This window comes from Panicum virgatum, chromosome 9N, assembly GCF_016808335.1.
Source record: "Panicum virgatum strain AP13 chromosome 9N, P.virgatum_v5, whole genome shotgun sequence".
Taxonomy (NCBI): domain Eukaryota; kingdom Viridiplantae; phylum Streptophyta; class Magnoliopsida; order Poales; family Poaceae; genus Panicum; species Panicum virgatum.
Window position 1 is genome coordinate 36,391,828 of NC_053153.1, and position 11,370 is coordinate 36,403,197.

An 11,370-nucleotide genomic window follows, 5' to 3' on the forward strand; every position below is an offset into this window, starting at 1 on the left:
GGATGGTTTTACCCCCAACGATCTAATTCATTTTATTAATTAATTATCTTTAACTTAACACTGATTTTCATTTAAACAAATTTAACTACTAAACTATGCAATCAACCAAAAATCCAAATCAAACATGTAGCATAATAACAAGCAGACAATTTTCACAACTTAGCCGAGTTTAACATCCGACTCGACTACACAACGCGTCGCAGAACGTACTACTGTATTATTATAAAGGGCCATCTAGCTAATACTCATGGTGGTCAGATGACTGGTTCAGGCCAAAATCTACGAAGACTATTCTTCAGAGAGAGAAATCAAGGCAAGACGGGTAAAAGTCATAGAATTCAAGGGGTATAATAGTAAAATAGTTTCAGCAGACAAGGATTGGAGAGAAGAAGTCCTAAAGCTCGACCAGTTGTATCTAGGCTTTGTCCTACAGTCGATACGGCTTTGATACCACTCTGTAACACCTGGTTTATAAAAGGACATAAACCAAGCAATCATATACGTGCCAGGATCAAGTCACACGTATATACAACAGAATGAACAGTATATCATAGCACATATCACGTAAAAAGACATAATAAAGCGAGTACGAATGTTATTTATTATATTAATGACAAAAATGTCTGATACAGCGGAAGAGAAGTACAAATACGATAAAAACTCTCCGAAGCTGAGCAGGGCGCCACAGGGACGTCGACTGGGAGACGAACGCCTAGAAGTCCTCGTAGTCCTGGTAGCGCTGAGCGAACTCCCTCGCGTCGGCAGGAACTGAGCAGCAGTAGCTCATCCAAGAGGAAAAAAAGTAGAGAAGAGGCAAGAGTGAGTACACAACTTGTACTCAACAAGTATAACACAAACTATGAGGCTCCAAGGTTGGCTGACTCAACTGCATTAGCTTTTAAGTCTTGGAAAAATTTTATTAAAGCTAATTACTACAAGTTGATGAATTACCATAAGCCCAGTTACATAGTAATTAATCAAAATTAATCATGTTACAACTGAGAACCAAACCGAGACCACCAAGGTAACCCCGAGAGGCACCCCCTCGTAGGAAGGAGTTAACCCCACTAATCAAATGGAGGATCTGGGAGCGAGGGTGCGCAACGGCGAGCTCGTCCAGGTGTACTAGGGGTGCGTGGGGCTCTGGCGTGGCACGCAGCAGCGCCGGGCGGTGTTGCACAGCCACAGGCTCGCCGGCTTTCGCTAGAACGGCGAGCTAGGCTTCGATTCAGCTCGCGTTTGGGCCAAGGGTCGTGTGCGCGGCATGGGTAATCTACCCAATGTATCAGCGCGGGGTTTGCAGCGGCGGAACGGAGCGCGCGGAGGTGGAGGAGGTGCTACGGCGGCGAACTCGTCGGCGTGCGTGGCTGGGCCCCTAGGATGCGTCACAAGCGAGGTTATCTAGCGCAAAAAGGAACGGCGGGGCTTGGGGTTCTCACCGAGGCTCGAAACTGGACGGGGAAGCGGCGCAGGGGAGTCGTCGGCGAAGAGGTCGTGCGGCGGCGATTGGGGAGCTCCGCGGTCCGGGTGCGGGGGTGCTCCTCCAAGCTTCGGATCCCCTCGAGTCGCTTCGCCGTGGTACTGCGGAGGTGGAAGGAGGTCAGGAGGACCGGAGCTGGACCGGCGGCGAGGAATTTCGGTGAGGAGCAAACTCACCGTGGCGGCGCTCCGGTGGAACTCTGAGGCAGGCGAGGTCCGGAGTCGGAGAAGTAAGGCCCGAGGAGGCTCCTGGCGCCGAGGCGGAGCTGGTGCGCTCCTTGGACGGGGCCCTGGTGCGGCGGAGCGGCTGAATCCCGGCGGCGCAGAAGAGTTGTTCGGTTTCTGGCTTGGAGTTGTTCAGTTTGACAGGTGCGCTCTTTCTTCACTGTTATAGTGTTCGTCCGTTTCGGAAGCACTCTCCACCAACAGTTTGGCGCACACCCGTCGGTTCGACACACCACGCCACACTTCATGGCGGCGAAGAAGAAGGGAGACGCTACTACCACTTCGACAGACACGACAACAATGAAGACACCTTCGCAAGATGATGCCGCCCCCGGACAAGAGCCCGCAATCGGCAACAAAGACATCACCGTCTAAGACACCGCAGAAGGTCAACACGAAGTCGATCTGCTGGACCTTGGCATCTCTGCCGAAGACATCGCTGCAATGCGAAGGGTTGATGCTCGCCTTGAAGAGGCGTAAAGAGCCAAGATACAAGCTCTTCAGGAAGAATCTATGGAGCCTCAAATCATCACGAGGGCGAAGGGGAAGGAAATAATGTTGACTGAAGCAGAAAGGCAAGAGCAGTACAACAAGCTGCAAGAAGAAGATCTTCGCTGCAAGGTGTTACAAGAGAAGATCAGAGCACAATGACTGATGCTCAAAAAAATGCAGGCACCGCAGCCGCCGCAGCCATTGCCGAAGGCACGGTCACAACGAACCCGCCAAGAAACGCAAGGGTCCGAACAAGGACTATACCAGTCGAAGAGATCTCTGACCAGTCTGAGCCAGAGGAGGAAGGGTATTATCGAAAGGGCCACCCGTGAAGAATGCCATTGTCCGAAGAGTTGGAAGAGATACAATGGCCTCATCGCCTCAACCCAGCAGTACTGCCTCAGTTTGATGGTGAGTCTGACCCCGAAGAGTTTCTACTAAAATACGAAGCCACCATAGAGGCAGCCGGAGGAGGCACAGCGTGCAAGGCGAAGGCACTTGTCCTCGCACTGCGAGGACTGGCTCGGCGATGGTATGCAAACATACCCCCAGGAAGCATTCTATCATGGAACCAGCTTCGTTCCCAGTTGCACTCAAGTTTTCGAGCCGTCAGGCCCGACGAAGTCACATCCTACGACTTCCATAACTTGAAGCAAGGAAGCATGACTTTACAGGAGTACCTTCAGAGCTTGATAAAGCTTCGCGCAAGAGGGCCGGATGTCACTGACCAGAGCATTATCGACTCAGTAGTCAATGGGATCAGCCTCGGCCCATGCGGGAAGTACTTAAGCCGACGAAGGCCGAAGACAGTTACTAAATTGTTCGAGATAATGCAAAAATATTGCATATCAGACCGTGCGAAGAGGCAGAAGCTCGAAGAAATGTATGAGAAGAGGAAGTCAAGGAATAGCGAGAGGTCGCACCAGAAGCCATGGCATTCCGACCAGTCGAAGCAAAAAACTGTCAATAGCGTCTCCAAGGAGGAGTCACGTGAAACCAGGCACCACAAGAACAAGGGCGGCAGAGATCACCGCGAAGACAGATCTAGCCGCGAAGACAGATCTAGCCGCGAAGATAGATCTAGCCACGAAGACAGGCCCAGCATGATGACAGGTCCAACCATGAAGATAGATACAATCGCGAAGACCGCTACCAGAAAGGCCGAAGAGAAAAGGGGGGCCGAAGGGAAAAAACACCATTTTGCTATTTCCATGGGAAGGACCAAGGTCATTGGACCAATGAATGCCCAATCGCAATTGAAACGAAGGCAGAGCTTGAACGCAAAAATGCACAATCAGCAAAACCAGTAAATTACACTTTGCAACCACCGCATCCAGTTCCTCATCCACAAACCACCTGGACCCCAACACCAAATTGGCCAGTATCATACCCAGTTTACAACTACAACCCATCATACACACCTCCAATGTCATTGCCTTCGCAACAATCCATGCCACCACCTTCGCACCAGTCGATGCCGATGCTACCCGCTCCGCAGTACGCCAACACATGGTCAAGGAGCTCCACGCCTTTACCCCCACCACCGAAGCTCGAGCCAAGACAGATACCAGAAAGAGTAGGCGACGGACCCTCCGGCAGCATGGTTAACATCATCAACGCCATCTCCGGAGGATCTAATGAACCGGTTCATGAGACGAAGAGGCAACGCAAAGAATACTTCAGAACTGTCTCTCATGTGAGCGAAGGCAAATGTTTCCGAACTCCGTGGTCGCATTCTCCAATAACCTTCACATAGGCCGATCTTCGGCTACAACACTACCCTCACAATGATCCCCTTGTCATCAGAGCCAACATTGGCAAGAATTCAGTACACTTCGCTGGGAATGACATCGGAAGGATATTGGTCGACAATGGCAGCTCCGCAGACATTCTGGTATGGCACTGCTTTGTCAAGATGGGGTTCACAGAGCAAGCTCTGAAAAAATCGCAATACCCTCTCATTGGCTTCGGAGGAAAGAGAATCGAGGCCCTCGGCAAGATAGAGCTCAACGTCACATTCGGCGAAGGGGTCACGCAAAGAACCGAAGCAATAACCTTTGATGTAGTGGACATCAACTATCCATACAATGCCATCTTCAGCCGCAACACCCTGGTGAAGTTTGCAGCTGTAATCCATCAGCCGTATCTATGCATGAAGATACCTTCGGCAGGGGGAGTCGTGACCGTCTAAGGCAATCAAGAAGAAGCGCGCAGGTGCGAAGATAACGCGTATAGCACCAACAAAACTATGCATACCATTGAGGCTACCGAAGAGGACACAAGAACATTTGTTGCCGAAGACATGTGAAGAGACCATAAAAATGAATGGGTCTCACCAGCAAAACATACAAAGAAGTTACCATTATGCGAAGATGTGCCTGATCGTCTGGTGATCATCGGCAAGGAGCTCGAGGAGCACGAAGAGGTAAGACTCATGCAGTTTCTGAGGAACAATCAAGACGTCTTCGCATGGTCTTTGTCTGACCTGCGAGGAGTCAGTCGAGAAGTCATTGAGCATACGCTTATAGTCAACCCGAAGACAAAACCGATAAAGCAGGGGCAGAGGTCAATGTTCAAAGAGAGGAATAAAGAAGCACAGGGTGAGGTGCAGAAATTGCTAGACGCAGGTGTCATTCGTGAGGTGCAATACCCAGAGTGGTTGGCAAATGTGGTCATGGTACCGAAGAAGAATGGGAAATGGAGAATGTGCATCGACTTCACCAACCTCAATAAGGCTTGTCCGAAGGATGAATACCCTTTGCCTCACATCGACACATTGGTCGATGTGGCGGCCGGCTCAAAAATGCTGAGCATGCTGGATTGTTTCTCCGGCTATCACAAGATTTTCATGAATAAGGGGGACGAAGAGAAAACTAGTTTCACCACTCCCTTCGGGACATACTGTTACATCAGGATGCTAGAAGGCCTTCGCAACGCAGGCTGTACATTTAACAGAATGATCAAAAAGGTGCTCGGGGATCAGCTAGACAGAAACATCTCCACATATGTGGATGATGAGGTCGTTCGAAGCAAGAAAAAAGAAGATCACATACAAGATCTTCGTGAAACATTTGCAAACCTTCGCCGGCACGGGCTAAAGCTAAACCCTGAAAAATGTGTCTTCGGTGTTTGAAGAGGCAAGTTGTTGGGTTGTATGATCACAGAAAGGGGTATAGAGGCGAACCCTGATAAGATCGAGGCAATCAGGCGGATGAAGCCGCCAACCACAAAGAAAGGAGTTCAAAAATTGACAGGTCGATTGGCTTCGCTGAACAGATTCATCTCCAGGTCGGCAGAAAAGTCTCTCCCATTCTTCAAAGCACTGAAAGGAGCTGGCAACATGCAATGGGGCGAAGAGGAAGCAAAGGCGTTTGAAGCCTTGAAAACATTTATAGAAAACCTGGCAGTCATGTCTAGCCCTTCTGAGAAGGCAAAGCTCTTGCTATACATCGCCACTTCGGGTGCCGCAGTCAGTGCAGCTCACGTCGAAGAGAGATTAATCGAAGGCGAACTTAAGCAAGTCCCCATCTATTTCGTCTCCGAAGCCCTGAGTGGCTCGAAACTACTATACTCCGAAATGGAAAAAATGGCTTACACAGTAGTCATGGCTTCGCGCAAGCTTTGCTACTATTTCCAGAGTCACAAGATAAAAGTTCCAACTTCATTCCCTCTTCGGGATATGTTTGAAAATAAGGAGTCCTTCGGTAGAATAGGCAAATGGGCTACAAAACTAGCGGAGCATACAATTGACTTCGTCCCCAGAATAGCAATCAAGTCCCAGGTCTTGGCAGAGTTCATTGCAGACTGGACTCCAGCGGTGCCTTCGCAAGAAACACCGAAGTTAGAATCAATATGGCAGCTTGAATGTGATGGGGCATACTAGAGAGATGGGGCAGGGGCTTCGGCAATCCTCACTGCCCCATCGGGCACACAATTGAAATATGCAACGAGGCTAGACTTCAAAGGGTGCACAAACAATGTTGCAGAATACGAAGGCCTGCTCCTAGGTCTTCGCAAGGCAAGAGCACTGGGAGCACGAAGGCTGTCCATTAGATCCACCTCGGAGCTAATCACCGGACACATCAATAAAACCAATAGAGCACTGAAGCCGGAGCTGTCAAAGTATCTGGCAGCCGTCCGAAGCATGGAGAGGTTTTTCCTCGGATTCAGCATACGGAGCTTCCCAAGATCGCAAAACAAGCAAGCCGATATACTGGCGAAGGCCGCAGCTCAATATGATCCGCTGCCACCAGATGTGTTCTTTGAAACATTGAAGCAGAGCACTGTTAACTGCGCAGAAGAGCCTGTAAAATTCATCAACGCCATAACCAGCGAAGACTGGATAGCAACCATAATGGCCTATCTGCGAGGGCATTTCATCCCTGAAGATGACAAGGAAGAAAAGAGAATGGCTCTTCGTGCTCGCAACTACAAAATCATCAACGAAAACCTATATCGAGGGGGTGTCTGCGCGCCCCTCCTGAAGTGCATCTCTTGTGAAGAAGGCCGATAGTTGCTCGAAGAGATTCACGCAGGCATGTGCTCTTCGCACATTGCAACAAGGGCATTGGTAGGCAAAGCCTTTCGCGAAGGCTTCTATTGGCCTTCGGCGGTTGCAGACGTGCACGAAGTGGTCCGAAAATGCTCAAATTGCCAAAGGCATGCACCATACAGCAAATTTCCACCAGACGAAGTGCAGTTATTGCCTCCGGTGTGGCCCCTCACTCGATGGGGCATCGACATTGTAGGGCCTTTGCCCACGGCGCCAGGAAACTACAAGTATGCTACAGTCTCAGTAGAATATTTCTCGAAGTGGATCGAAACCAAGGCTCTCAGAGATATCATAGCCGGAGCCTTGCAGAAGTTCTTTTGGCAAAACATTGTGTGCCGCTTCGGCGTACCAAAAGAAGTCACCGTAGACAACGGCAAGCAATTTGATTGCACCACATTTAGAGACTTCACCACGCAGCTTGGGACGAATCTATGTTTCACTTCGGTCTATCACCAGCAATCGAACGGCGCGGTGGAAAGGGCCAACAGTATCATCTTCACAGGCATAAAGAAGAATATCCCCGAGTTGCCAAAGGGGAAGTGGATAGATGAGTTATCAAGGGTAATTTGGTCACACAATACGACAGAGTCAAGGACAACGAAGTTTACTCCGTTCAAGCTCTTGTACGGCGAAGAAGCTGTCACGCCCGAAGAAATCAAGCTCAAATCTTGGAGGACGTCCGAAGGGACAGACAATATAGAGGAAGACATAAAGCCTTCAATCGACACAATCGAGGTAGCAAAGATGCAAGTAGCAATCAACCTCGGCAAATACCAAGAAGAAACTCAAAGATGGAAGAACAAGAAGGTGAAGCCCAGGGAGATTCAAGAAGGGGATCTTGTGCTTCGCAGAATCCCAAAGGCCAAACAGAAAGGGAAGATGCATAGCAAGTGGGATTGACCATTCATTGTCGCCTCCATGGTGAGACCAGAAGCCTGCAGACTTCGCACACTGGAAGGTGTCGAAGACCCATACTCATGGAACAAAGATATGCTGCAAAAGTACTATGTGTAGGAACAATGTAAGAGCCCGCGGAGAAAAATAACCGAAGGGGCTCAACAGTTTAGTATTTATTTTTGCAATTTTTTTATTTTTTGTTTGCGAGAAAATTTGCACAATGTATTGAAGGGACCGTACTCTTTTCCTCACGGGGGAAGCCTTCGCACATTCACTCTGGACGTCGGAGGTGTGAGGTTTTTAACGAGGTGGAACCCTATGTCACCCCTTGTGAAATATAAGGAAGGTCCCCCGAAAAGAAAAACATCTCAGGAATAGGAATATGGTGAAGGCACCGAAGAATCTATCCCTCTTCGCCAAGCGAAGAGGGGAGTCATCGGCGCATAAAACAAGCGATGATGCTTGAAAGAAGTAAGCACGGGACGCAATCCCGGATAAGGGCTTCTCTCCCCTTAGCTTTACTTCCAACTAAATAACAAAGTCCTTATGAGCGAAAAGCCTAAGGCAGAAAAGTCCTTGCGAGCGAAGAGCCCAAGGCAGAAATTCGAAGACATAAAAGTCCTTATGAGCGAAAAGCCTAAGGCAGAAAAGTCCTTGCGAGCGAAGATCCCAAGGCAGAAATTCGAAGACATAAAAGTCCTTATCAGCGAAAAGCCTAAGGCAGAATAGTCCTTGCGAGCGAAGAGCCCAAGGCAGAAGTTCGAAGACATAAAATCTTCATGAGCGAAGATCCCAGGGTAGGAAAGTGGATGAGGAAAGAACCAAAGTCGAAATCTCACGCGTGAAAATTCATCGCCCCCCGCAAGTCGAGCAAAGGGGGGGTGGCGCTTCGCAAAACGTACATACGCTCGACTGCGGCGTCGATGACTTTCATCCTCTCGCCCGTGCAAAAGAGGGGGTGGCGCTTCGCAAAATACAAATTTGCACAGTCGAAGGATAAAACTAGGAAGCATAAATATATTCATTTACATATAAAAAGAACAGTTCGCGTTACAAGAAAAATTACACTTCGCAATAATAGCGAAGAAAACGCGCGTGTACACTTCGCACAAAAGTGAAGAAAGGTACAAATTTCTTCCCTTCGCGCTAAGTCGAAGACTCCACGAAAACTAAATCATGAAGTTACATCTGAAATTTCTTCGTCGAAGATAAGGCGGTCCAAGTCAGATATGACTTCGCGGACCGCAATATCTATTATTTCTTCGGCTGTCCGGCGAAGAAATGCTTCAAATTCAACCCCTACAAGCGAGGGCACCCCATCATTAAGAAGCGCCTTCGTCAAAAATCCCTTGGCGACGATACATGAATTCATGCGGAGCAACCATGTCTTCAACAGGCTCCGGCTTCGGCTCTAGACGGCCCATGGGCGCTTTATAAGGCCTATCGGTGTCCAAAAGACATTTTATTTCACGGCGAAGCCGGCGCTCAGACAGAACTTCTACGTGTTCTTCGGAATTGCGCTGGAATTCCGTGAAGAAACATTTTGTATCGGCGTTCCGATAGTCATATACGCGTTCTCGGTCAGACCAAAACTCATCAAATGAAAGCCAAGGGCGACGGGCACGGAACTTCTCCCAAGTTAAACTAGAAACATAAAAATTCCCGCGATTCAAGCGTCAAGGAATAATACCTTCGATGATCCGCGCAGGGGCCATTGCAGGGTCCTGCGCAGACATCGAAGGCGTTAGATATAGTGATACTTCTGGTTTCAATACTACACTACTACAAAAATCACTCGGCCTTCAGTCATCACACCTCACCGATCTTCGGCGCATCATCCGCTTGCCCCCCGCCATCTTTGCCCTCGCCATGGCCAGGGGCTCTGTCTTCGCCGCCACCGGGAGTGCCGCTGTGCAAGTTGCCGTCTTCAGCCTTGCCAAGGAAGCCTCGAGCGAAGATTTCTGCCTTCTCTTGAATCTAAGAGAAATCAAGCATGTCGATAAGCGAAGACGGGAACAAAAAGTGAACCTTGAGAAACGCGAAGTGGTACCTGATCTTTCATGCGCTCCAGCTCAACATCGACAAGTAGCCGCCCCTTTTCATGGAAGTACTTCGCGAAGTTCTTGGCGATATTCTCCGGCAGGGCAGAAAGGGCTTCGGGGCGCAAGGAGTGCAGCGAAGGCCATTCAAAACATGAGTCCCGAAGAAGTCGCAGCTGAGCCTTCATAATGCCCGTCGAAGAGGCACTGCTCTCCGCTAGAAGCAAACGGCAGACGGCAGTACTAAGAGTACGTGCCGCAACCGTAGCGGACAGCTTGCATTTGAAGTCCGCGCCAGATCTGGCCATCGCCAAGGAGGCACGGATCTAGTGGAAGAGCTCCGCCACTTCGACGTTCTCCTCTTGCGATATCTCCGGAGGGTCAATAGTGAACTTCGCGAGCAGGCCGTGAATGTCAGTTTGCACCAAATCTGCGAAGGAGTTGATAGCGGTGCGCCATCGCTGAACAACATCTTTCCCATGGGCACGTTGAGCTTCGGCAACCCTCTGGGCCTCTTCGGCTTCAGCTTTAGCTTTTTCAGCATTTTCCTTGGCCTTCTCCGCAGCAAGTGCGTCCCGCCGAGCAGCCTCGGCTGCTTCGGCATGGTTCTTCACCTCAGCACGTGCAGCAACGAGTGCCTCCTCGAGAGCAGTTTTTTCCTTTTCCAGGACTACCACATGCTCCTCCATTCTTGCCAACTGCGAAGTTCGTTCGTTGTCAATCCTGAGTTGACGGGAGGCGTAGCGCGAAGCGACGAAGGCCTTTAAGGAGAGGCCTTCGACGTCTTGAAGAATTTGGCTCACTCCGGTGGACATCAGACGCTTCTCCATAAGGGGAAAGCCGAAGGAGGAGCCGGCTTCGGCGAGGAATCTCCTCTCCCGATCGCTGCTCGAAAACCAAAGACTGCCGACGATGTTGTCCCCGATCAGCTTCGCCTCCGGCATCCCAAGAGCGGCAGCCACCTCAACAGGGTCAGAGGTGCTTACGTGGTAGCCGCTGCTCTCTGTCGAGGTGAACGTCGCGGGCCTTCAGCTGGAAGACCCGGCTGCAGGAACCTGGCCGCCCTCACCGACAGCGACGGTCAGTGCCATCTCGGGGGCAGTGGCATGTCCCTGAGGACCAGGACCGGACCCCTCCACATCCTCGCCGCTTGACGACGATGACGAATCCGAAGACGTCGATGATGAATTCGAAGACGAAGGGGCTGCGGCTGAATTTTTAGCATGGGGCTCCGTGGTCGCCAGGACAATTTGGATCTCCTGGACGAGTTCGTCATCGCTGTCTGGCTCCATGGCGCTGTACTCTAAAGCCAGTGAGGGCTTCGGCGGTCGAGCGACGGCCATGATAGGACGAGCGGCAATGGGAGGCGAAGAAGCGATGACGGGATCTCCATTTCCCCCGTTGTCTTCGGACTCCCCAATGCTGCGAAGGGACGAGGAAGTCAGGAACTCTAGAAGCTTCGAGCGTTTCGCTCCGCCAGGGCCAGAGCCCCCCTTTTTTTGTTTTTTCTTCTCAAGTGTGGCAGTGACGTCACCAGTGCCTCCAGCTTTTCCCCCTGCTTTCCGAACAGCGAGAAGAGTTTTGGCAGCTCGCTGAGGGGCTTCGAGGCCGAAGAAGGAAAACACCCGATTGCCTCGCGCGCCGGCAAGTTTGGACAGAAGCAAGTCATATTCATTGCTGGACACT

General features: G+C 50.4%; 1 protein-coding gene across 1 annotated transcript; it reads right to left on the reverse strand.

The window, feature by feature from the left end:
* Positions 1–10,010: 10,010 nt before the first annotated feature.
* On the reverse strand, positions 10,011–10,628 carry LOC120688997. The gene has a single exon (XM_039971348.1). It carries the CDS (start codon positions 10,626–10,628, stop codon positions 10,011–10,013), a length of 618 nt encoding a protein of 205 aa, XP_039827282.1.
* Between the last annotated feature and the right edge of the window lie 742 nt (positions 10,629–11,370).

Bases quoted from the DNA above. Each gene is read 5' to 3' on its own strand.
- LOC120688997 (XM_039971348.1), bottom strand. From the start codon at position 10,628: ATGCCGGAGGCGAAGCTGATCGGGGACAACATCGTCGGCAGTCTTTGG.